This window comes from Porites lutea, chromosome 4 (assembly GCF_958299795.1).
Source record: "Porites lutea chromosome 4, jaPorLute2.1, whole genome shotgun sequence".
NCBI lineage: Eukaryota > Metazoa > Cnidaria > Anthozoa > Scleractinia > Poritidae > Porites > Porites lutea.
Window position 1 is genome coordinate 18,658,281 of NC_133204.1, and position 26,673 is coordinate 18,684,953.

General features: G+C 38.5%; 1 protein-coding gene and 1 long non-coding RNA gene across 2 annotated transcripts; one reads left to right on the forward strand and one right to left on the reverse strand.

Annotated features, from left to right (window-relative positions):
- Nucleotides 1-2,279: 2,279 nt before the first annotated feature.
- Nucleotides 2,280-14,277, reverse strand: LOC140932759 (uncharacterized). Its single transcript, XM_073382270.1, has 4 exons — nt 13,880-14,277; nt 7,072-7,274; nt 4,922-5,167; nt 2,280-4,080 (listed from the first exon to the last, which is right to left on the reverse strand). Exons 1-4 carry the CDS (start codon nt 14,088-14,090, stop codon nt 4,045-4,047), a joined length of 696 nt encoding a protein of 231 aa, XP_073238371.1. The 5' UTR covers nt 14,091-14,277; the 3' UTR covers nt 2,280-4,044.
- Nucleotides 14,278-14,449: 172 nt separating this feature from the next.
- LOC140935429 (uncharacterized) lies at nt 14,450-17,658 on the forward strand. Its single transcript, XR_012165204.1, has 3 exons — nt 14,450-14,575; nt 14,681-14,786; nt 17,218-17,658. It is a non-coding gene; the product is annotated as an uncharacterized lncRNA (long non-coding RNA).
- Nucleotides 17,659-26,673: the final 9,015 nt, after the last annotated feature.

Genomic DNA, 26,673 nt, shown 5'->3' on the forward strand with positions numbered 1-26,673 from the left:
TTCGATCATGTGAAAAAAATTATATAACACGGAAACATCTTATAGAATTCACAATAAACCATTCTTTTTTATGGTTTTTGAACCGTTTTCCCTAAACATCGAAAAACGTATGCCTGTCTTGTACCTGCATAGTAACAACCTTTCGCAACAAGGCTTTGTAGACTTCATTGATAAGCTTATCCGTTAGATTTTCCAACCTAATCCTAAGAGCTTTCCTTTGTCGATTTTCAAGGAGCAATGCGTTTTGTTAGCACTGACCCTGATAGCTTCAGGGAAAGTTCCCAATTTAGACCACGTGATTTTCCAAGAGAATTTGGCTCCTGTTTCAGTTATCATACATATACGCATGCAGATGGACCGACATTAATAAGAAAAAGTTCCCTGGGGTAACATGCATCACGTGGTCTGAAATAGAGAGACAGCTTACATGCCGGCAAAGAAAGCCCAATTCTCACTCCAGAAATTAGAAGGGGAATGGGTACAAGCAAGAGAGAATTATGGGACAGAGAAGCTTTCGGCGCAACGACGTTTATGGTTGCCTTGCCTACTACCATCGACCAATCATAACTAACACTTGTACACCCAAACTATCCTAGATATCGTTGCCCCGAAAGCTTGTGGCCATAAAAGGAGGCCGTAAGTCTGCTCAAAACTTTTCGCAGGAGCCCATCAAATTTGATGGGCTCCTGCTTTTCGTTTATTTCAGCCCGTTCTGTTCAAATCTTGCCAAGATTTCATTCAACCAAAAAGTGGCCCAACAGGATAAGAGTCATTGTTTCAATAAATGAGGATTTTCGGGCGATTTTTTCATTATTTAAATGAATAAAAATTATGGGGGAAATTTCAACCTCGTCCCCAGGGCTTTTCCCTTAAAAAATGGGTGGGGCGGGGGAAATTTAAAATTATGTAAAATTGAAAAGTACTGAATGTAGGGGTTGTGAAAAAAAATTGAAATATGAAAGGAATAATTAGTGGCTAAACACTAAATAGTCCACTACCATAACAAGGTGCCCCTGAACTCATGTACCTTTTTTCTTTCAATCTCAATTGAACCCCATTTCCCCCAATAAGTAACCAGATTGCCCCCCTGAAGTACTCGAATAATGAGTAAGTAAGTGGTGATCAACGCGACCGCACTTGAATGCAACAGCAGACAAATTGACAGCTGGAGAACTTTGCGGCGAGGAGACCGTACAAAGGGGAGAGGTAACCCCAGGGGTAACCCTACTCTTTCTCTCCTTTCAAAGTTCAGCGCGGTTACCATTTTTCAAGCAGTTACAGAAGCCGTTCACCCGGAGCCTCCATATGTGCTATAACCTTGAGTCAACCCTTTCCCGTTGCAATTTATTTATAGATCTAATGATACCCCGCAAAAAAAACTGTTTTCGCGGACGTCTGCAAACAGCCAATCGGCACCTGGCAGTTAGAAGAGTAGTTTTTCCAAAAACGGAAAAAATGTTGAAACACCAATAATTTGGAACAATAGATTAATCAGTTTTCACCTGATTTGGCTTTTTATGGCCAGATTTGGTTGTTTTATGATCAAAAGTGGGATTTCTCAGATCATTTGGTACTTTTCTTAACTGCCAGGCGTCTGCATTGGAAATCTGACGTGCCGAACAAGAACGCCCCGACGAAGGGTACACAGGAAGCCCAAGCGAGGAAGAACGTACCTGCAATTGGCAAGTGCCAACCCTGGGGATACAGCCGCTTCTCATCACTCCCTGTCACTGGCACGTTTCGTGACACGTGTCCACCATCTGTAAGGCCGCTGAATGACCCTGAATTCCTAGGAACACTTATGCAACAAACCACTCGATCGCAATATTATTTTTCACGTTTGGATGAAAAGCTGTGGTGTTTCCATTCAATTGAAACCTCTTTGGCACTTTGGCAGAACTTTTGAACAGTACTGTTAAAATGATTTTATGTTTTATGATTTTACAAAAAGGAATTTGGAATTTAAATGAATTTTTCACTTTCGCCACCTAACATGTTTGAAAGCCTTAAACACTGGATTGGAGCCTCCCCGTATATAGGCCATTAGAGGGAGTACCTCCCCAACCCCCACCCCACAAAATCTTAACATACACTGCTATTAAGTGGTACAGACTGTATCCTGGAATCACTTTAATGAAACTTTTACAGGTGCAATTTACAATTATTGTAGCCATTGTTTTAGAGTCTGAGAACAACAGCTACACTTGTAAAAGTTTTATTAAATTGACCCCAGCTGTTGTTTAACTTTCCTACAATCAACTTCTCTACTTCACACATCATTTAAAAAATTAAGAAGCATTCAAGTACTTTATTTCTTTTTTTATCATTTGATTATAAAAGGTACGAATTTACTCTTATCCAGGTCTCGCACACAACAATACCTGAAATGCATTTAATCTAAAAGTGCTTTTTCATTGTTTCCAGTTTCTTTTTTCTTGTTTCACAGAGAACCACTTTCATCAAATGCATCTCTCTCTTGGAGAGGGTAAAGCAGAAGGAAACAACAAAATAAAATAAATGGAAACTGATTGGAAAATACATCATTTCTTCTTGCACATCTGGTCCTATTGTTCAAACGTTGGAGAGCCTCTAGTCCACAGGATAAATATTAAGGAACCATTGAGCTACCCAGGCCCTGGCTGTTCAAACGTTGGATAACACTATCCACCAGATAAATCATCATCCAGCGGTTAATTATTTGGGAAACTAATTGCATTATTTACCTTCTGAACAACACTACCGCTATCCATCTTTTGAAAACCAAGGGCCTGGGATAGACCTATTCAGCTAACTCAACGTTGTACCAAATTCAAACCCTTTGGGAATAAAACGTTTAGTTTTCGGAATTTCCATATCATTTAAATGTGAATGCCACGTTATAATGCAAATACAATACACAAAGAATCTTAACCCCGGGAGATTTGCATTGGATACAACACTGAGTTAGTCCATTAGGTCTATGAGATTGAAGCGTGATTAGCACTAATATTGGAACATGAGTTGTTACCAGGGCTGTCTCTAAGATTTCTTGTTGCCAGGTATATGCAGTTACTAGGTAGGAATTGATCAGTTATGAAAATTCTTTTGGTTCTATTTTTCTTTGTTTCCTATGAAAGTATCTACGGATCATCCTCATAGTAGACAGGGAAAATTCCTGGGTGCCCACCCCTTACAGACAGCCCTGTGTTATGGTAATACTCCTCACAAACTGTATTTGCTGACTCACAAACAGTGCTTTAAACAACTCAGCTTTATAGAATACCTCAACAGAAGCCAAAAAATTTTTTACACACTTAATTATGATATCCTGACAATAAGGTGAAGGATTGTAGAAGATCAATTCTGTTCACTGGCCACTTAGGCACTCTTCCAAGTGCAAGGCGTTAATTAATAAATCATAATTTATACTGCACATTGAGTGGAGTGTTGAAATAGAGAATTTTATGGCACAACTTCTAGGCTTAACTTTAAAGTTAAAGAGCAAGTGCTTGACCCTTACAAGAACTTATTCTTGAAGAGATTATAAAATAATATTTTAAGGCCTTCAAAAAACTTACTAATGATAGCAATCCCAATTTAAAAGCTACAAACTCTGCACTGAAAGATATGATTAAGGTTGATTAAATTAGAAGGTCGGGGTTCTTGGAACAATAGACCTTTTTAGCTTGCCTGTTTTGTTTTACCATTTTAGATCACATGAAGTTACCCCAGAGTGCTGTTTAAATCCTATTTCGTCGTTAATCCAAATCATGCATACATCTATGTGTGCAAAACTTATAAAAAAAAACAAAAGGCAAATTCTCTTGAGAGCATCACATGGTCTGAATATTTGGGAACATAAAACATACAAGGCAAAAAGGTTAACTGCCGGTATTTCAGTGACAATAATAACCAAGAAGGATAATTTAATTACATGGCATTTTTTACATAGTTCCCCCTGAACATATCAAGCACAGAGCTAAATAACACTCTTGTTGAAATACAACATTGATTTCCAGAAGATGCCTTCCTGACTTGCTGGGTTAATCGTGCCTCGCCTGAATTTTATTGGGGGCGACCTCTGGATTCTACAAATGGTGCCTAAAAGAAAACAAAATATCAACAGTGTTTGCAAGTTAAGTGCCTCTATTAGTGGTGAATGAGGAAATTGTTAACCCTTTAGGTCTCAAGAGTGACTACCATCAATTATCTCCCAGCAATAGAGAGGAGAAGTCGTTATGTCACGTTGCCATGGTAGCAAAATTTCTGGATGACAACAAACTGAAAACGTAACTTAAAAAGTGACTTCCTACTATTTCAAACTTCATCGCTCTTATTCAATTCATTTAATTTGTCAAATGTTGGCAAAATTTTCCAGGGCTAAATCTGTAAGGACTGTATCTAAGTTTAACAAAAGAAAAAGAAAATTCTTGTGTTGTGTTCACCTACTCCCTAAAGTCAGCGCGTGAAATAAGGAAGTTTTATGTCGCAGTCGAGCATCAACAGCTACGAAATGGACAAAAAAATGTGATAAACATTCAAAAGTTGTTGTTTTGCTTGTATAAATGTGTTGCTTTTTTGCCCTTCTGGTTGTCGTCGCCGTGGTTATTGCTTAAGCTCCTTATCGTTGTCATCCAGGAATTTTGCAAGTTACCATGGCAATGTGACTTTATCAATACAAAATCAAGTGAAAAGGTTATGAGGGTTAATAAAATGATGCCCAAAGAAAAAATACTTTGATCAGTTATCAAATTCTCTCAACAATCAAGGAAATTTTCATCTTTATACAATACAGTTATGGTAACCTTTTTCCATATCTTTACTCATGCCGACATAGTTAATGCTCAAACTTGGGAGGTATCCACCCTAAACAATCCAGTCGAGCCACCTTAAAAATCACATAATTATATGATGTACAGTAAATTATGAAGCAAGATCCTACCATTCCTCCAGCTTGTTGCATTGCCCGACTATATGACTGACTTATGTAGCGTTTGAAGTAATCAGTGACTGCTCCACAAGCTCTCGCTGTTTCCTCAGCAACCCGTTTGCTGAGACACATTGCCATGACAAAGTTTGACCAACTCCTATCTCTGCCCACCATGTTATCAATCTCTTGACTCAGCCTATCATACGTCAAGGAAGCAGCATTCTCCAGAACAAATGAGACTAAATGACTCTGGACTCCCTATCAAAGCAAAAGAGTGACCATGTAAATTCTAACGTGTTGACAAGGAATACCATATTTATTTGGCTATAAGCCAGGTGATTTTTACACAAATTGCTGTGGTTTATTTTGACTAAAAGGCAATTTCTGTGACCATTTCAATACAATGAAGACACAAAGAAAGATTGATAGCAGTGAAAAACCCAAACAACAATATATTGTTGAAAACTTTGATCAGGTGAGCCGTTTATGTTGTTTAGTCAACCTGTCAAGCAAACCCTTCAGAAAATCAAGGCAATCAGGGCTCGAAATTAAAAAAATCTTCAGGTCGCCTTTTGGCGACAAACTGGAGAAATGTAGTCTCCAGGTACAAATTTTTAGTCGCCAGTTTGTATGATGTAAATGAAGCAGCTCACAGTATCAGCTTGGCTTCTGATATTTAGCGCGGTCGCTGAGCCGCGAATTTCAGGAAAAACCGGAAAATCCCCTGAAATTCACAATAATGTGCCAAATACCGTGAAATTCGCGAGAAATCTTATCAAATACTTGTCGATACAACATATTTGAAACTTATCTCGGCTATTGGGGCCGTTTAATTGCCGAATCTTTGCAAATTTACCTTGAAACTTCATCACCACAATGCGCGAAAAATGTCTCAAAATTACCAGGCGTAAACTATGTTGCGAAAAACTGGGCACTAGTCATGATGTTAAAAGCTTTGCCATTGGTTCATTTCTCGAGCGCTTTGTTGCTAGAATATGTTAGATTATCTCTGTTACAAACATTACACACGGTCGTCAAATCAGTGCAAAATCAATCGATTTCTAGCGAAATTTGCCCAGAAAATTCCCACGAAATCAGCTGTTTTGCAGCGAAGTTACCCGTGAAAATTTCTGCCAAATCTGTCTCTGAAAATCCCGTGAAATTTTACTTCCGCAACCTAGATCGCAATATATGAAATTTTTGTTTTAACTTTACTCTTTTAATTTAAATCTATATCACAGAGAAATCTGGTCGCCATTGGCGACCGTATCAGTCGCAATTTCGAGCCCTGGCAATCCATTTGAACACTTTCAAAAACCATCAGAAATTTTCGTTCACCTGTTAACAGCATTAATCAAACCATTACAACACTTTGAAAGGCTCAATCTTAACATGTCATTCATCAGCTGTTAGTTTTTGCCCATTTAACAGAAAAGCATTAGTGTACACTTTCCTGCAGAAGGTCACACTTTTTTCAAAATATTAATGTTAGGTTTTCCCGTAGATAAAAGTCTTGTAACAAATGGGTCTCGGCTTAAAGCTAGGTGTTTTTTATTTATTTGTCATTCTTGTTTATGCTGACTCTACTCATCTGACAGCCGAATAAATGCGGTATGTCAGCACTTCTATGATTATCAGTTCTTAGGTTAGGGGGTATAGCCATGAGATAAGAAGGAACTTACTCCACTCAGGCCACCTGTACTTCCATAATTTCTTAACCCAGAACTAGTATCTCAACGATTGATATCACCCCTAATATTTATGTGTAATTTGAGCAAAAATTAGCAATAATTGCTAATTAATAAATTGTTAATTAATTGGACTGTTGTTACTTGCGTGGTCTTTCACCAACTTACACATCTAAAGGACTTGGAAACTACAATGTGGTTCATTTTAATCCTTGGTTTGAACTCTATTATTAACCTCTGATTGAAGTAACCCTCATGTATAATTATCCAAAGCTTGTGTAAGTACAGCAACTTCTCCCAATAAAACCTTACTGATCATACAGCACCCTGATTGTCATAAACCCAAAACGTAAAAAAAATAACATTGAAAGCGAGGACATGATTTAACCATTACATATTAAAATATCTTCCAGGCAATATATAATTAAACCACAAGTTATACAAATATGTGGAAAGCATTACATTTGTTCATACCGTCACATGCCTTCCATATTGACTTGTAAGAGCATCACCAGCAAGCTGCATCTGATGAGCCAGCTTTTGTATTGTTGGATCTGCAGGTTGCTCTACTCCTGTAGCTGGTAAGGGTGTTCGAGACTCAGCAGGACCCTTCTCCATAATTTGACTATCAGGTACCATGTCATCTTCTTCATATGACTCAGAGCATTCCCTGACACCTAGAACAAAGGATATCAATAATAAAGCTATATATCACATTAACATCTTTGCTTCCAGTTGAAAGTCAAAGATCACCCTATGACCCATAACATTAACAAAAAGTCATATTTCCACATAAAAATTTTACCCTTTTTACTTCCAAAAATAAAGACAACCATACTGACAGAAATTAATCCAAAGACTTAAGAATTCCCAGTTCTTTTCTCAGCTTTGGACACTGTTGTTTTAGGTAAGACAGCAATCTAACTAGTAGCTATTATGTAATCATCCTCTGACTAAATGTGTGTTTTCTTGTAGTTACGGACTGCCATTCATGTGATAAGGTCCTCAACAGGATGAACAGCAGATACACTTGTACTAAAAGCTCCATGAATTGATAATTAATAAAATAATGTAGTAAATGTGCAATTAGATAACTGTATGTACCGTAAGCATTATGCAGGATATTTCACACAGTCAAGGGCTTTACAATAAGAGTTTATAATAATATGAATAGCACAAGTTTTATAAGTTACAAAGTATATTAAATTTTCCATTTCTTACTCTTTACTGCATTTTTGTCATATCAAGTTTGAGATTTTTTTTGACTGTCCTAAAGTCTTTATTTTTCCTCCTTTTTTGAGTCATGGTTTTGTAATAAAATATTACTGGTATACATGTAATAGGTTTATACAGTGTTTGTTGTACAAAAATAAACCAATTTAAACACTGAACTTTTTCAAAGTTACAGATTACAAATTTTGCTACCTGACTATGAAAAAAGTTTAATCAATGTTTCTGTTTTATTAAAATTAATACTTATAATTATGTATAAATATTTCCAGTTCTATCAAATCACCATGAAAACGATCCCCAACAAAGACATGTAAAATAACATGACCACACCTTTCCTAAAGATCTTCATAACTCTCCAAGATGTCAAGTTCAAGTTAACTAGGGGACAATCAAATTTGTTACAGAGCAAAGGAGGAAAGGTGACTGTAACTCTGGTGAAACTGATACAAGTTCAAATGTGTATTTTCTTGTATAAAAGATTCTTACAAAATGTTTTTGTTTAATGATTAAATGTGTATTTTCCTGCATTAAAAACACTTAACATCATTAGTGTTGTCGTTTATTGTTTTGGAACACATACACTATTTGACAGACACTTTGATATAACACAGAATCTTCAAATAAACAACAGACAATAAACTTAATTTTTTTTGCCCTTTACAACTTACACCATTTTATAGCAATATTAGAAGATAAATTTTAAAAATTGTCACAAAATGTGAAACCTAGTACATCCAAATTTTCAATCTCCTTTATAAGAGCAACAACAAATCACCTGATTTTATGTATTACTGTATTCATATGATTTGGAGCAGATGAAGATCCTTTACTTCTTCAATCCAAGTAGGACCAACAAGTTATGGCAGGATCGTCACTATCACTTTTAACCCTTTTAAACCCAATATCTATTACAGGTCAAAGTTAAATTTTTAACCGAGGTTGATTGTCAATTTCTTTTGAATCCTAGCTTAAATTCATGAATATTAAGGACCAAGAGACAAAGGAAATTGAGAATCAACCTACAATCATCGTCAAAAGTGTTGGGAAGGTTGCCTTTTTTACCTCTTCTTTTCCTTCCTCCCCCCGCCTCTGGCCCAATGTTGATCAAAACGTTAATGTTTGTGCCCGTAATTGTTCTGTTATATCCCAACATTGAACAGGGGGGACGGGGGATATTTAGCAAAAGAGAAAACTCTCTTTTTTCAGGATTAAAATGGACTACTGTTAAGTTGTACAACCTTCCCAACTACTTTTGTCTGTGATTGTCTGAAAATTCTGGGTGTGGCTGTGAAAGGTCAAAACTCGACGACTTTTTGTCAGTAGAAACGTCTTCAAAAAACACTCGTAAACATTACTCTGTTGAAAAAAAATATTTGCCGTACCTTGTTAAGACAGTTTTTGGCGCACACGCCTGTTTATATTCAGCATGTTTTGCAACCCGGTAAGTACAACTATTGCTCTTTCTGGGGCACAGGAAGCGGGCCAAAATACAAATGTAAGACTATTTTCGGTGAAAACTATTGACTGTAGCATAGGCTGATATGCTCCAAATCTTAAAGCAAGATATAGTGCGTTCACCACTTCCCGCAAAAATCATTCGGATTGCGACAGTGTAGCTGACATCTTCCTTAGCAGTTCCCCCATTCTTTACATCATTCAGCACATGCCAATTTGCCAGGCGAGCAAACTATGAGGCTGAGTGGAGATTTGCCGAATTCTTGAGGCTACTTTCTCCGGCTGAATAACTCTAGTTAAGCCCTTGTGGCACTGCTTTTCGAAACTGGTTTCAGAGAACGACAACAAAGTACGCTCTTGATTTAGAGTAAGGCGTCTATTGTCTTCGTTAATCTAATTAAAAAGGGTAACACATGCAAAGTCATCACACACCACATTACTCCATTTTCGTAGCCGAAAATAATTCCTTTATAGTAGCGCTAACGAGCAAAATAGCCTTATTGACTTGTTTGGGGCTTTGCAAGGACTTAACCAAACGAATTTTAATAGATATTTTAGCTTAATTCTAAGTAAAATACAACAGTACTCCATGGATAGCGTTAAAATTAAACTTACTTTGCTAATTGACCTTTATGGGGCACTGTTTAAATGGAGTAATGTTGGGAAACAGTTGTTAAATTTATCTCCGTAGATAAATGCGACAAAAGCTGTCCATATTCTTACATGATTTACATGTTTTACCCTTTTCTTGTTTGAAAGTTGGTTCATTGTGCATATATTTCGCATTTTCTTGTGGAGTAATATGATGGAGTAATGTGGAAACCCATGTTGTTTACTGTTCTCAAATTAACTGAATGATTGACAGGCGACGCTAGCACAGCAATTTCTATATGAGCACTGAACATGGCTGAATGAACTCTTTTATAGAGGTTCCGTATAACTTTCAGGCCTCGCGAAAATACAGTCTAGAAGATTTTAATTCGGCACTTATCTCACTGCTTCCTCGCAACTACAAACATCACGTTTTTCTAGGATACTTTGACACCGCCAGAATGCAAAAAAACCTTTATTGTGGCAGCCTTTATGCCATTTCTATTTGTAACATCTTTCAAAATATTTCGCTGATAGGAAACGGCAAAAGTTAACCAGGAATAATGCCGCTGATGAAAAAGATACATGTATACATGACAACGACAGCAATTGTATAGCATTTTTTGCTTAAAAATACCCTCATGACTTTTCGTTAAATCTAGTGAAACAGACCACCTGTGGCCATTCTTTCTATGTAGTCCACGCGCAGAAAACGTCTGTTGGTTCATGAGGAAAATTAAAGGCCTTAAATGTTTTCTTCTGACGTTCTTAAAAGAAAGCCTTTTTACCCAGTGGACTTTGTGGTCACGCTGTGAAATGTCACGCACGTCTGATGCAAAATTCTCCTATTTATGATTTTACTGAAATATAACCTTTACTGTATTTTTTATATACTTTGCAATGTGCATTATCAGCACAGTTCCAGGGCGAGATATCTCAATCAAATGTTAAATGCGACAAGTTTTATAAGCGTTTAAAGTTGATTTCCCATTCTCCTACAATCATCGTCAAAAGTGTTGGGAAGGTTGCCTTTTTTGCCTCTTCTTTTCCTTCCTCCCCCCGCTCCTGGCCCAATGTTGATCAAAACGTTAATGTTTGTGCGCGTAATTGTTCTGTTATATCCCAACATTAAACAGGGGGGACGGGGGATATTTAGCAAAAGAGAAAACTCTCTTTTTTCAGGATTAAAATGGACTACTGTTAAGTTGTACAGCCTTCCCAACTACTTTTGTCTGTGATTGTAGGTTAAAAGATTCTAACCTGAACATAATTTTGACCTTTAACCAGTGTGCAAAGAAAATCGTGTCCTGGCACGGATCCAGGTTTTCAGCATAGGGGGTTCGAAGAAAGAGGGCGCCGAAGGCCGCCCGCCCGTAGGGGGGTCCGGGGTATCCTCCCCCCGAAAAGTTTGAAATTTTAAGTCCTCGGAAACGCGATTTCCGCCATTCTGAGGCAAAGTCGCGTGTTTTAACATCTCATTTTTTAAAGTTAAAATGCCATTCTTTTTGCATCAAAATATAACAAAACTGAGTAGAAACAATACAAATTTGCATTTATAAATCTATGATTAAAATATAACGCATTTTATCTTTTTTCAATTTTGTGTTTCGTCAAAGAAGGGATCAATAAGGAGCATTCTTCGGGGGTATCTTTCCGCAAAAAGCTGAACCACAGCATCGTAGTCAACGGGCTTTTCGTAGTGAATGTTCATCAGAGCCAAGCCTGAAAGGTGTAGCTATACAAAAAGTCACTTTTGACGTGATGCTTTACCGAAGCAGAGACAGTTAAAAGAGCCACACATTCATAGTGAACCAAAAATGTATTTGTTTTTATGGAAAAAATGTTATAGCTTTACTGGGCAGCAGAGGTTTAACTTGGTTATGAATTTATTGCATTTAAGATTGACTGTATTTATTTTATATTTCTACAAGTTTTGAGGTTAGCTGTTTTAATTTAGGGGGTTTGATCGAACCCTGCGAACCCCCCCTAGATCCGCCCCAGGTGTCCAATAGCCTGGGTCTTGTGGATTTTGCAATCAGGCCAGTGAATCCTGACAGTTCTTAACTTGCCCAAAGGGCAAGTGTTTTTTTTTTTTTGGGGGGGGGGGGGGAATTCAAAATACAGATGAACTGTAATCAATGCTACCCATCACAAATGTTTTGGGGCTACCTTAAGGTGACTCGACCCAGTTATTTTGTGAGGGTACCATCCTCCTTTGAAGCTCTCTGGTATCCCCACCTTTACTTTGATCCTAAGTCTAACAATAGCATGGATAACATATACATCAATCTACAATATAGCATAAAATTTTTGGCGATTGGAGTAAATGTCACGTGGTTATAGTGCCACGCCTCTTTGGGGTCTAAATCGAAATTCTGCTGTTGCCAGCATTTTTTCGTGAAAATCTCTCGGCTACATATAGTGGGTAGTAGTACCTTGCGTTGAACAGAGTTTCACCAAAATCACAAAGACCCAATGGGAGAAATGCAGCGGTTTCCAAATTTAGGCCATAATTTATGCGAAAATGATAAGCAAACTTTACACGATTATATCTAATAAACTATGAGATTTATCCCTTTATTTTGGGGATCTTTATAACAGATGGGTCCTTGCAAGTCAGCAGAAAGCTTTAGAGCCTTGTAAATGCACGATTTCGAGCAATGCAAACATACAGAAATTATAGTTTTAGCTATTTGTTGACGTCTGTCAGCTTTTAAGAGTCCCTCTCACGAAAAAAGCATTTTCTTAAAAATTTGTAGTTTTTTTTCCTTCAAATTTTTTTAGAGCCACAACTGATTAACTAACTATCCGGATTCTGAATTTCATGGTCATTGAAAAACTGTGACATTATCTTCTATAAGCCCAAACTTGAGTAAACATTGAAGATTTTTAGCGTTTTGGATGAGTTTGTGCTTTGGGAGTTTTCTATTGTTTCTAGTCTGTCATGATACAGCATTCTTGTTCAGATGACCACGCTTGGCTGACTTCCAAATGCTCACCAAGATATGATGTGGGGGGCACCATACAAATGTCTGTGAATTTTTGCAACTTTGTGGAGCAATATCTTTGCGTAACCCTTTAAACCCTAAGATCAATATTTGAATTCTCATTTTTAGCCCCTATTTCATTTCCTACAGAAGAAGTCGGGAGAAGCTGATAAAATATCAAGCAAATGCATCTTGTGTGATCATGTCTGTAATTCTCATTACTACTCTGTTTTACAAAGCCTTGATATTACAAGGAGAACTTTGACACTGATCACTTTCAGGGCTTAAAGGGTTAAGGCCTACCACTCTCAAACTTGGCAAGTTTACTGATATTAAAGCACTCTTTCCAGTGGTGTCACAGATTTTCTCTTACTGCTACATGTCAAAAGTTGAAAAAACTGTGAAAGGATCTATTCATTAGGGTCAGTGTTTGAAAATATCAATTCGTGTTAGGATCTTACAGCATAAATCTAGCTGTTAATACACAAAAGTGAAAACTGTAACCCGATTTGGCCATCATAACGAATTGTTGCCCCCATTTACGACAGCTTTTGAGAATTGCACCCCCCGCTGTAAACAGCTACCTACCCATCCCCGCTCCCCATATCTAAACTGAAGAACAAGTCCTTGATCATGCACATACATATTGAATAATTATTATTCAAATATGGCGTGCAAATGTAATTAAAAATGTTTCATTTTCTAGTTTTTCCCGCTAAAATCGTAAGATACGCTTTTCTTTGGCTGGCTCTTTCTCTTTCTTAAGTAAAGCATTATCTCGAGGAAGCATTGTGTTCTCGATCTCGACAAAATTAGGTCAATGGTTTACTTTCGGACAATCCTTGCGTGAGCAAGAGGTCTTTGAGGTGGCCCGTGCTTCTACGCGGAAAAAACATCCTACATAATATAACTAGTAAAGACTCACGTTATTAAGTTCTACGATCTCACCCAGCTTGAACTAACCCTTAACGGACTTTCGAAAAAGCAGGAAAAAGATGAGTCGCAAAAGCTCTTACCTCCAACTGATTTCTTCAGACTAAGTACGACTGGAGAGTCCGAGTGCTCAGACTTTGCATGCCGAAGCCGACCAGCTGAACTTGCGGGTTCTGTAATTCTTAAGAACTCTTCAAACAGTAAACATGCCTGCTTTTCGATATCCTCCAAGCTCTCCTCGGAGTTCTCAACTGGAGTTTTATGCGACTTGAAGTATGGCATACCATCCGCCATCACAAATTTACGACTTTGCTTCCCGTACCAAAATTCTTCAGTTCCGTACTTGTATACGTTAACGACTGTAACAATTAATATCGTATCACATCTAACACTTATAAACGTAATATAGACCCCGGAAGATAATATTATTTCTTAGAAATCTGTGAAGTTCCCCCAAAAATTTCGTCATTGTGAAACCGTCACGTTTAAATTTGTCATGGAAAGCCGCTGACCGACTCGATTTGAGACCTCCTCCGATATCTCACCCGATTCACTCAAAGGGTACTGGGTATCACCCGTAAAAATGATACCCAAATTACCGGGTATCACCCGCCATAGTACGTACTATAGTACGACTGAGAAAGTGCTGTGCCGGATGGTGCAGGATGATGGATAAATCGTGTTGTAATTGCACGTTTATCGGTCTTATTATAAAATCTGTTGCAGCACGCTGTCACTGAGGTTATATTTTAACGTGCAAAGCAGTATTTAATGGGCCGGTAAGTTGTGAAAGCCTTTATTTTGTTCATTATTTTTGCCTTCGTTGTTTACCTATCTTTTCTAGTGTTGTTGACACTTTAACAGACCAGTTCGTTTGGTTGCAGGCGGACACTGCGGTAAGCAGGAGAAGAACAGCTTAGTGCGAGCATTTCGGATGATGCCAGTGAACAGGATCGCGACGATTTATGACGTAGACTGAATCTTTGGCAGGTATGTTATGCAGCTTACCATTTCGCATTCGAACCTCGCTTTCAGCGATAATTAAACCAGAAAACCTCTAGATGTAAACTTAAGCTTAGCACTGATCTTCGCTATAAAAAGACTGTCAAGGGTAGACGATGTGTGTGCCAAGTTACGACAACCTGCTCGAACGACAACTTTTCTAAAGAAGGGTCGTTTTCAAAGAACAACAGGTGTCACCTCTGTGACTCCGAAGCTGGTTTTCTTCGTCGTTGCTTGGACTGCAGTGCAACAGCAAAGGTTTGCGAATCTTGTGCAGTTTCACGACAAACTAGATATTTTTCATCGTCTGGAAATCCTTAAGGTACTTAAGACTAAGTTGGTCCCTGATCTAGGTACGTAAGTTGGTATAAGTTGCAATACTGAGTACGAGTTGATTGAAAATGTAAATTTCTACAGGTTCAACCCGGACTTCAAATCAAATTGTTGTAAATCCAGTCAATCCCCCTTATGCTTTTAAACTTCATGCTAATTATTTTATTTTTGAAATAATGTACGTGGTAGGTTACCTACCACGTGGTACTAAGAGAAAGCATTTGCATTCTCAGCTGCTCTAACTGCCATGATCTCATTGAAGTTGCTTAAACTTGGCTAGAAGTAGAAACTGCTCTCAGATCCCTTGGTCAACTACGTTATTTGTCAGTCATTACAATTTATCATTTTGCTTTTTTTTCAAATTATTATCTTATTAAATTTTATATATAGAAGTTGCAGCAGACGGTCTAACATGATTTTATAAATATATACCTGCCTTAGTATCACGTGCATCCCCAGCTGCCTCCAAACAAGCCTTGGTTTCTGTATTAGCTTGTGTGCACCACCATCACAAAGATTTTCCTTACTTCCCGTTATTCTGTGGTTTTACAGATCCCATTAATTTTGAAACCAATGTATGCATTTGAAGCTGCCCCCATTGTTGGTTTGTCATTTTCAGGAGATTTCCTTTCGAAATGGTTGAAAAACAAGTTTATTTAAACTAGTTTGCATGAAATATAGGGCTAAAAAATGCATCTTTGATCCTTGTTTCATGCTTTATGTGCCAGATTTGTTATTGTGAAAAGTGCACTTAGTATGCATTCCAGCTATTTCTACAGGCACTCCACGCAAATCATTATGGAAACAAATAATTCAACAAATAGAATGTAACAGAATTCAAAATCCCAACTGGCACTGGAGGCAACCATTAAAACTATTAACAATCAAGGCTGCGACTAAGAACAAATCAGGCAAGTGACCACAGCAGGACTTGAAACAAGGACTGCTAGATTGCAACTTGTCTGATGTGGTTTCTTACTCAGCCAGTCACTTCCTCCTGAGTATGGCATTCCATAATTTTTGTTTACGAGGAGGAGAATTATATATTCAGTTGAACCTCCACGAATCACTCCACAATGGCCACGTCTCTATAACGGCCATTTTTTGGCGGACAGTCCATACATTCACTCTTGTTTCAACCTCTCTACAATGGCCACTTTCTTCTGTCCCCAAGGTGGCCTTTGTAGAGGGTTTCAACTGTATTACTCTTTCATCTTACCAAGAACCCTGCAAAGTGCTTGACAGACATCAGTGCTCATTTAACATCCTGCTCTCCCTCGCCTCTTTTGTATTTATTGTTATTCCTATGATTTAAAATGTGGTGCTATAAAGCCAGTCGTCAATGATTTCTTTAAGTTCAATGTAGTTGATTTACACATCTGCTTAATGTGCATTGATTACTGTGTTTTATATATTTTTGTACTCTTACAGCACATAACTTAAATATTACTCTTTTGCCTTTGTCAGTTCTTTAGTATTTCAAGTGGTTGTTAATGAACATGTTTGCAGCTGTGAACCCGCCAAGTTTTTTGAATTTACCAAGCTTAATCTTAGGGGTTCCAGACCAACCATGCCAGAGTTGGCATTCAAATGTTTTGAATTATTTTGCATTTGAATATCTATAGCTTTTAATTTTTGATACCAAGTTCTAAAATCTTTTAGCTGTGTTTATCGTTTCCACCATGGCCCTTGTCCACCGACCAGGCAGTGTTATTGGGAGATATCAGCCTGACTTACGTTAAGAAGTCAGAAACATTCACTATAAAATTATTAATCCATACACACAGGGAGTGGTGATATGTTTTAAAATTCAAAATAATATCCTTAGCATTTCCAACCTGTGTTATATGAAGATCCCAACAAAGCAGGTATTTAGAGGAGAGAAATGCTCACAATTTACAGGATGAATTTAAGTTCCTGAATTGCAAAGTGAAACTTTGGGGAAGCAAAAACATAATACATGATGGTGTGAAAACAAAGCTATTAACAATACTACTACTTGTGTAACACAGACAAATGTGCAAGTAATATTCTCTAAAAGCAATGATCAAATAAATCTCTTTTCCCAATTTCATTTTACATGCAGGTGTCTGCTACAAAGGACAAGGGATTAGAGGAAGTGAAAGAATGCACTGTCACAGAGAAGAAACCATTGAAAGAGAAGGAGAGATGTTACTCTCTGGAAGCCAGCTCACAGCTTAAATCCTTAGTGGCCTTTTACTAAACCCAAGTTTTGCTATCAGTTAGCCTTCCACTGACGCTGTCTTTCTTTTGGCTCATCACACAATCCTCTTCAAAGAACATGGCCTAGGAATGTCTGCATGGGAGGCTAGCTATCTGTGGGCTGGCTTTAATACTTTCATGTAATTTATATGTCTGCTATAGTCACTGTTTATGTGATTGAAATAAGTATGCAAAGAAGCTGCATTTGTGTCACCCTTATCAAAGGCACCCAAAGTTCATAAAACTAGTGCCCGAGTCTTATATATTGTCAAAAGAATAATATTACATTGCATTATATGGCAGAAAGATGAGTAAATGAGTTTTCAATTAAAATTGTGTTCCTTGTTTCTAGAAGCATGTCTTCTTTCTTTTGAGGATTAGGGATACAAATTTTGTAAGAAGTGTTTCATAAGATTGAAAAGCAAAGCAAAACAAACAAGGGATGCAGACTTTTTACGGCCCATTTTTTTCTGTGCCCATCCTTTGATGAACTGAATTGAATGCAAGTTTCAGATGTTAACCATCAACTTTGTTTCAAGTTATTGGTAGAGGACAAGTTAATCATAGTGAGTAAAAAAGGTTATTTTCTATATTTTGTAGTTCTGGGCCCAGTTGTTGGAAGGCCGATTAACGCTTAACCCGGGGTTAAATTTAACCCCGGTTTCTTATTCTGGCGTTCAAAAGCATTTTCTGGGGTAATTTTCTCTGTTATTTTTAGAGCTTCCAATCATCAACTTGTAGACAAAAAGAATTAAAACTGAAATGCTTTTTAAGCTTTCAAATCTGAATTCAAATCTCGCACTAACCCTGAGTTATCTTAACCCAGCTTTGAACAACTCGGCCCTGTGTGATTCACCGTTTCATACACAAACTGTTAGATTGATGCCGTATTTCAAATTGTAGAAAATGTTGTTGAGTTGTGGGTGTAATTTTAAACCAAATATTGTTATGAAAGGCAAATGCATACACTTAACTTGAAGACAAATTATATTCCATTAATGTGTTTTTTTTACATTTTGTAAAATTACACTACATAAAAAGGCTGCCGAAACTGGCAAAGACGGCACACTTTTGTATTTAATCTTACATTTTGAGTGTGGTATGGCCATTCCCACGTTCCTTTGGGGTCAAGTGAATTACCCGAAAGCAGACCTTTGGCTGCCATAACCGTAAGACGTACAGTGGCAGATGCAGTGAGAGGGTCGGGGCGGGGTCCGGACCCACCCCTATCAGGCCTGCGGTTGTTTTTTATTGCTTGTTTGACCCTGAAAGTTTTGTATCTATAGGATCGCATATCACGACTCAACTGGTTGATTTTTCATTGAAACGCGCGGTACCTTTTGGCACGAAATTCAGGCATATTTGAAAAATATGTAATTTTGGGAGGGTACTCTCAAATGATCTGTTCGTTTCAGGATTCCGAATCAAAGATTGGACTCCCTAATTAAAAAAAATTCTGGATCCGCCCCTGACGTAGAGCTTTGCATCTACTGCATCGAGCTAAAAAAAACGTAACCTTGCTTCAGAAAATACGAGGAACGTAAAGGCTGGTTTTCACTAGCCGACGACGGAGTCGGAGTTGTAATCACAAGCGTAGAGCTTATGATGTAATGAAAACATCGTTCTGATTCCGCTTACGACTCCGCCGCTTACAATCCGCTTATGATCCAGTAAAAAACAGATTGTCAGAGTCGGAAGCAGAAGCGGATAAACTAAACCAATCACAAAGCGTGGGAACGTGCATTGTGATTGTTTTAGCCTTCCGCTTCTGCTTCCGACTCCGACAATCTGGTTTTCACTAAAACATAAGCGGAATGTAGGCGACGGGAGTCGTTAGCGGGCTCGGAAGAAAAAGGGAAACTGCGGATTTCATCGCGCTTGTGACTGCGCGTACGATTCTGTTTTTGATTTTCACCAGGTCACAAGCGCTCTTACAACTCCGACTCTGACTCCGAACTCCGTCGCTAGTGAAATCCAGCCTTTATTGAACACTTAAACGGACAACACGCGACGTTTTCCGCTTTGTAAAGGCTGGTTTTCACTAGCGACGGAGTCGGAATCGTAAGAGCGCTTATGACCAGTGAAAATCAAAAAGTGGGAGTCGTAAGCGGAGTCAAAAGCGCAACGGAATCGGAGTCAGAAGAATGAGAACGTTTCCATTTCTTCCGACTCCGCTTACGTTCCGCTTATGATCTAGTGAAAACCAGATTGTCGGAAGCAGAAGCGGAGGGATAAGCCAATCACAATGCACGGTCCCACGCTTTGAGATTGGTTTTGTTCTTCTGCTTCTGCTTGCGACTCCGACAATCTGGTTTTCACTAGATCATAAGCGGAACGTAAGCGACGGAGAAAGAAAGCGGAATCGGAACGCTGCTTTCACTAGATCATAAGCTTTACCCTTCTGATTACGTCTCCGACTTAGACTTCGTCGCTAGTGAAAACCAGCCTTTCATAGATGCCACGGTATCTCGTTCAGTTTGCCCTTAGAGGAGAAAGTAAAATATATTTCGGAAAATGAAACTGTTTCCTTTTGAGGGGCAACTTCTAAAGGTCCAACATTTTTGCAATGTCACATTGAAGACATCTCCCTCCCAAACTTTATTTTTTAATCAATGAGTATTCCGTTCAACAACGATAAGGGCGAGGCTAAGGAAATGTCTGACTGCTACTCCCGGAAACAGAGGATGATGCACTGGATAGTGAAACAAAATGTGATTTTGACCATATTGACAGTGCATTGTTCAGGTATTCGGGATGTTATTTCTTGTCCTTAGATCCCATGTCCTAATGCACACTTATGTGTAGAAAGGAACCAGCAACGGCGTCAATAGAAAATCTGGAAAAATTCGCCCGAGGGTAAGAGGGTAATTTGAAGAAAATGACGAATAATTCAAAAATGGCGAATGCCAAAGGTTTAATTAGTGAAAATTCTAAAGAGATGGGGGTTTAAAGGGGCCCCTTGAAAAGTGGCGATTTTGACAAAAATGGCGATATGGTTGGCAAAATTTCTATTGAGATGTTGACAGGGCTCTCTTGAAAAGTGGGGATTCGACGAAAATGGCGAACTTGCATACAACGATTCAAAAATGGCAAAGGTGACGACAAATCACCTAAGGGTTGGCGAAAATTCAAACTTGACTCGAAAGAGATGTCGTTGTTGCGTACGTTTCTGGATATCTGATCTCCAAATGGTGAGGGGAAGGTCCAGCCATTCAATACGCAAGCTGCCGTCAGCTGGTGCCCCGGGTGAAGATGTAGAATTTTTGGGTTGACGTGAAATTAGTATGTTTCCCCTACTTTTCATGAAATATGGGCCACTACGCATTTCTTGCGAAATAGTTTGGGACTTCGATGATGAGCTGCCGTGAAATCGCTATGTTTCCTCTAGTTTGCAAAAAATACTTTATGATAATGCATATAATGCATCCCATTTTATACGAAATGCGAAATAGTCCGCTGCGCTGGAATGAACTGCTGTGAAATAAGGATTTTCACTAATTCCCATGGATTTTCCCCCTCCACGCGCGCCCCTCGCGCTCCCGCGCCCGAATTTCCCCTTTCCCATTTAACACCTACCCTCAGACTTTGTACATGAGATATGACCAGAAATGCACGCATTGGCGAAAATGGCAGAAATGGCGATTGATCGCCAAAATCGCCAAACCGTAAGCAAAAAAGGGTTTGTAATCGGCTCCGAATTCAAAAAGGGGTTTGGGGGCTAGTTGAAATGACTTGTGGGCTAGTACTTAATTGCTAGCTACAGCTTGCCTGCAAGAATGGCAGGCGGTAAAACTGACTTTCTTTGCACCCTAAGGGACGTCTTTAGTTATATAATTTGAAGGGGCCACTTTTTGCATCCAATTTGAATATTTGCCAAATTCTGGATATCACAAGCCCTCTGGCGATTTTCGTCGAAATCGCCAATTTCGCCAAAATCGCCAGTCTCCAAGGGGCCACTTTTGGCATCCAACTCAAACCGTCAGAGGCTGACGATTTTTCGCCATTTTGCCATTTTCGCCATTGTATCCATTTCTGGACATGAATGGAGGCGTACATGGAATATTTTGACAAATACGCGGTTCTTAGATCCCATTGAAAATGTGTGGTGTTCCACTACTTTTCCTGGAACGGATCCGGTTTAATATGCGGAGTTTTGGGGTTGCAGTGAAATTACTGTGTTTTCACTATTGACACTATTCTATCATGAAATATTGGGCCACGACGCACTCTTGTTCTTAGATCCCATTTTCGTCGGACTGGGAAATAGTCCATCACTCAAATGAATTGCTGTGAAATAAGCGTTTTTCTTAAAACATGAAAGAAACATTATATGGAAATTACGCATTTCTGGCCTGCAGATCCCATTTTGTGATGCATGGGGAAAACCCCTGCTCTTGAACGGATTGCGGTGAAATGAGTGTTTCCTACTATTTTTCATTGAATATCCGGGTAAATATGCGGAATTTTCGTCGGCCTTCAATTTGGAGTGTGGGCCACTACGGAGTTTTATAGTCCTGGGGTGCTTACCATTTGACAGAAAATGTCGGAAATTCCGGATGGAAGGTAAATGGTGAGGTCACTTTTCGGAAATTCAAACCGAAAATTAAGGAGTACGTTTTGAGGTAGTCCCTTCATTCCGGTTGGTACGAACCAAACGGAATGTTGCTTACCATTAACCAATTTCTTGTTCCTTCTCGGTTCCAGACACACGCTACACAAATTTGCCCTTTTTTTGAATTCAAACCCTAACGGATGTGGCATTTCTACGGTAAACTGGTAAATCGCTTACCATTATGCTTTCGACACCCCAACCGGATTTTTCTGTCAAATGGTAAGCACCCCAGGACTTTAATAAATTGCTTCGAAATAAGTAGTGTATGTCACTCTGATCAATATTATTATAGTTTTCAGAAAATATGGTGCCAAAAACGCTTTTTTCATCCTAATTTCTTAGTATTCAATAAATGCGAAATATATTCCAGCACTTGAATGAATTGTTTTCGCCAGTGTTTGTTGCTGTGAAATTATTGTATTTTATGTGAGTGAAACATATTCCGTTACTTCGATGAAGTGAGGTAAAATCAGGGCCTTTCCTCTAGTTTCCATGAAATATAGGGCTAAATTTGCATCTTTCGGTCCTTGGATCCCATCTTCTAATAATCGCGAAATAGTTTGGTACTTTGATGAGCTGCTGTGAAATCAGATGTTTCCCCTAGAATTTTTGGAATATTATGGCCAATACGCATTTCGAATTCTGGCCCTGAGAATGGCTGAGATCTTCCAGTTTTTTTTTTTAAAAAGCGATATTGTCCGGCAGTTCCATAATATTAAAATTCCTCTAGTCTAGTGGGGTTTATTTAACTCCTTACAGTGGAGGTTTTTTTTTTTTGAGGGGAGGCGGGGGGGGGGGGGGGGCGGTGGGGGGGGGAGTTTTTTTTACTCCAAAAAGGAGTTTAAAGAACTCTTTTTCAGGAGTAAAAATCACCCAGATATTGACGAGTTGGAATAACCCCCAAAAAGGAGTTATCCTGTACCTAAAATTGTTACTCCACTTGAACAGAGCTGAGAGTTAAAGAAGCTCCAATAAGAGTAAAAACAACTCATGTAAGGAGTAAAATAACCCCATTTTCGGAGTTATTTTAACTCCAGACTGGGAGTTAAAACCGGAAATCTTTTTTAGGAGTTAAAGTAACCCCATAAAAGGGGTTATCCTGTACCTAACAAATTACCTAAAATTTACTGTGTGAGTTGCTGTGAACTGAAGTGTATTTCCACCAGTTTGCATGAAATATGGGCCAAATAGACATTTTTGACTCCTAGATCCCATCTCTTTAACGAATGCGACGAACTGCCGTGAAAGCATTGTGTTTCAAAAAGGCAGTTTTGTTCCCTGCTTGGATCCCACTTTCTAATAATTTGGAAATGTTCAGTGGGCACTTCGATGAGTTAATGTATAAATCAGTGTGTGTTTTCAACTAAAACCCGCGCGACTATAAAGAACCTGAGTTTTAAGAACCTGTTAGGCTAAAATTTGAAAGAAGTTCTTATTAATTCGTTAAAGTCTATTTGCTCTTGGGCAAATACTGAAGATAAGTCAACATTGAGGAAATGTTGGGGAGACTTAGGTGCCAAGAGTGTAAAACTGTTAGAACTGAGTGTAATTAGACAAGTCAGCAATTCAGTTCTTCTTTTTAGTATAACATAACAACATAACATTACAACTTTATTTAAGTGTCGATGACTTTAGCTTATAAAAGCTAATTGGGGACACTGAAAAAATAGGAAAAAAAATTATAAAAAGAGTTGATACTTAATATCATAAGGTGAATTTATAATTCGCTAAAATCTAAAGTTTATAAAAGGTAAAAATTAAAAGATTACGGAGTTATCCCCACTAAAATATAAAGAAAAATGCTAATCTGGTACGCAAATTTCAAATGAAGAATCTGTTAAAGCTAACTCAGTGAGAAACTGCAGGATCTTACTTGTGGGTTTTATTGTATTTGTCATGGAATATTGGGGCAACTACGCATTGCTGGCCTTTAGACCCGTTTACTACGAGGAATAGTCCAGCATCTCGACGCGCTCAGTGAAATCAGTGTATTTTCACCAACTGCCATCAAATACAGCTGTCAAATAGTGGTGTTTCGTGCACGTTATGTGAAGTATTCCATATTTCTCTAGGAGCAGGGATAACAAGATGAAGGGGATGTCAAAAATTTTTTTTATTTTTTCACTTGTGTGAAAGTTTAATGCTCAGTACTCAAGGTCAGTTAACTCATCTCTGCAGTTAATTAATACGCTCCCTGCATTTGCGACAATAAAATAAAGAGGGCCGACGGTGCAGCTTAACTAAGGGATCAACTCTTAACTGCGGCTACTGCGCCTTCAGAAAAACATATTTTGCTAAAAACATTTTTATTTTACGATTCAAATCACATTGATCTTAACATCCTGAAATATACTTCATTTTAGGCAAACAGTAATCAAGTCTCTCTCTTGAATTTGCCCACCCTTAAAATTACCAGTCCATCCCATCATGTATGTCATTGGCCCAGATGATTTCGGATGATTGCGCATTTAGAATTAAGACCAGATTTTCATTTTAAACGTTTCTATCATACGATTCCGATCTTTTTGGTCTTATTAATATTGAAATAAAGTTCCTTTCGTTATTTCTCGAATTTCCCCGCCCTAAAAATGACGTGACCCTGGATGAATTCTTGAATTCGCCATTTTCTCATAGACCGTAATGAACCTTGTTTAAGGCCCAAAATTTTGCACAACCATTGTTTCCAATCTCTCCTGGGTATTACAGTCGTCCCAAGATAAATTTAAGACAATGGTTATGCAACATTTTTAAGGGGTAAACAAGTCGCATTAAGGTCTATGAGAAAATGGCGCATTCAAGAATTCTTTACTTTGCGCCTTCATAAGATCAGTTTTTCTGTTTAAACGCTCCTATTATACGATTCCCAACAGTTTCATATTAATATCATAGAAATACACTTCATTTGCGGGGAACTGTAATAAAATTTCTTTCTCGAATTTGCCCGCCCTAAAAACGCCCGTGAATCGGCATCCTATAGGATGTCACACACGCTACACTTGCCATTCAAGAATTCTTTACTTTGCGCCTTCGGAAGACCAGTTTTTTGCTTAAAACGCTTCTATTACACGATTCGGGACAGTTTGATGTGAATATCATCGAAATACACTTCATTTGGGGGGAACTGTAATAAAATTTCTTTCTCGAATTTGCCCGCCTTAAAAACGCCCGTGAATCCGCATCCTATAGGATATTGTCACACACGCTACACTTGCCATTCAGAAATTCTTTACTTTGGGCTCTTGGAAGACCAGATTTTTACTTAAAACGCTTCTATTACACGATTCGGAACAGTTTGACGTGAATATCATCGGAATACACTTCATTTTGGGGGAACTGTAATAAAATGTCTTTCTCGAATTTGCCCGCCTTAAAAACGCCCGTGAATCGGCATCCTATAGGATGTCACACGCGCTGCACTAGCTATTCCAAAATTCTTTACTTTGCGCCTTCGGAAGACCAGATTTTTGCTTAAAACGCTTCTATTACACGATTCGGGACAGTTTGATGTGAATTTCATCGAAATACACTTCATTTGGGGGGAACTGTAATAAAATTTCTTTCTCGAATTTGCCCGCCTTAAAGGCGCCCGTGAATCGGCATCCTCACACGCGCTGCACTCGCCATTCCAAAATTCTTTACTTTGCGCCTTCGGAAGACCAGATTTTTGCTTAAAACGCTTCTATTACACGATTCGGGACAGTTTGATGCGAATATCATTGAAATACACTTCATTTGGGGGGAACTGTAATAAAATTTCTTTCTCGAAATTGCCCGCCTTAAAAACGCCCGTGAATCGGCATCCTATAGGATGTCACACGCGCTGCACTCGCCATTCCAAAATTCTTTACTTTGCGCCTTCGGATGACCAGACTTTTGCTTAAAACGCTTCTATTACACGATTCGGGACAGTTTGATGTGAATATCATCGAAATACACTTCATTTGGGGGGAACTGTAATAAAACTTCTCTCTCGAATTTGCCCGCCTTAAAAACGCCCGTGAATCCGCATCCTATAGGATGTCACATACGCTACACTTGCCATTCCGAAATTCTTTACTTTGGGCCCTTGGAAGACCAGATTTTTGCTTTAAAAGTTTCTATTACACGATCCGAAACAGTTTGATGTGAACATCATAGAAATACACTTCATTTGGGGGGAACTGTAATAAAATTTCTTTCTCGAAATTGCCCGCCTTAAAAACGCCCGTGAATCGGCATCCTATAGGATGTCACACGCGCTGCACTCGCCATTCCAAAATTCTTTACTTTGCGCCTTCGGAAGACCAGATTTTTGCTTAAAACGCTTCTATTACACGATTCGGGACAGTTTGATGTGAATTTCATCGAAATACACTTCATTTGGGGAGAACTGTAATAAAATTTCTTTCTCGAATTTGCCCGCCTTAAAAACGCCCGTGAATCGGCATCCTATAGGATGTCACATACGCTGCACTTGCCATTCAGAAATTCTTTACTTTGGGCCCTTGGAAGACCAGATTTTTGCTTTAAAAGTTTCTATTACACGATCCGAAACAGTTTGATGTGAACATCTTAGAAATACACTTAATTTGGGGGAACTGTAATAAAATTTCTTTCTCGAATTTGCCCGCCTTAAAAACGCCCGTGAATCGGCATCCTATAGGATGTCATACACGCTACACTTGCCATTCAGAAATTCTTTACTTTGGGCCCTTGGAAGACCAGATT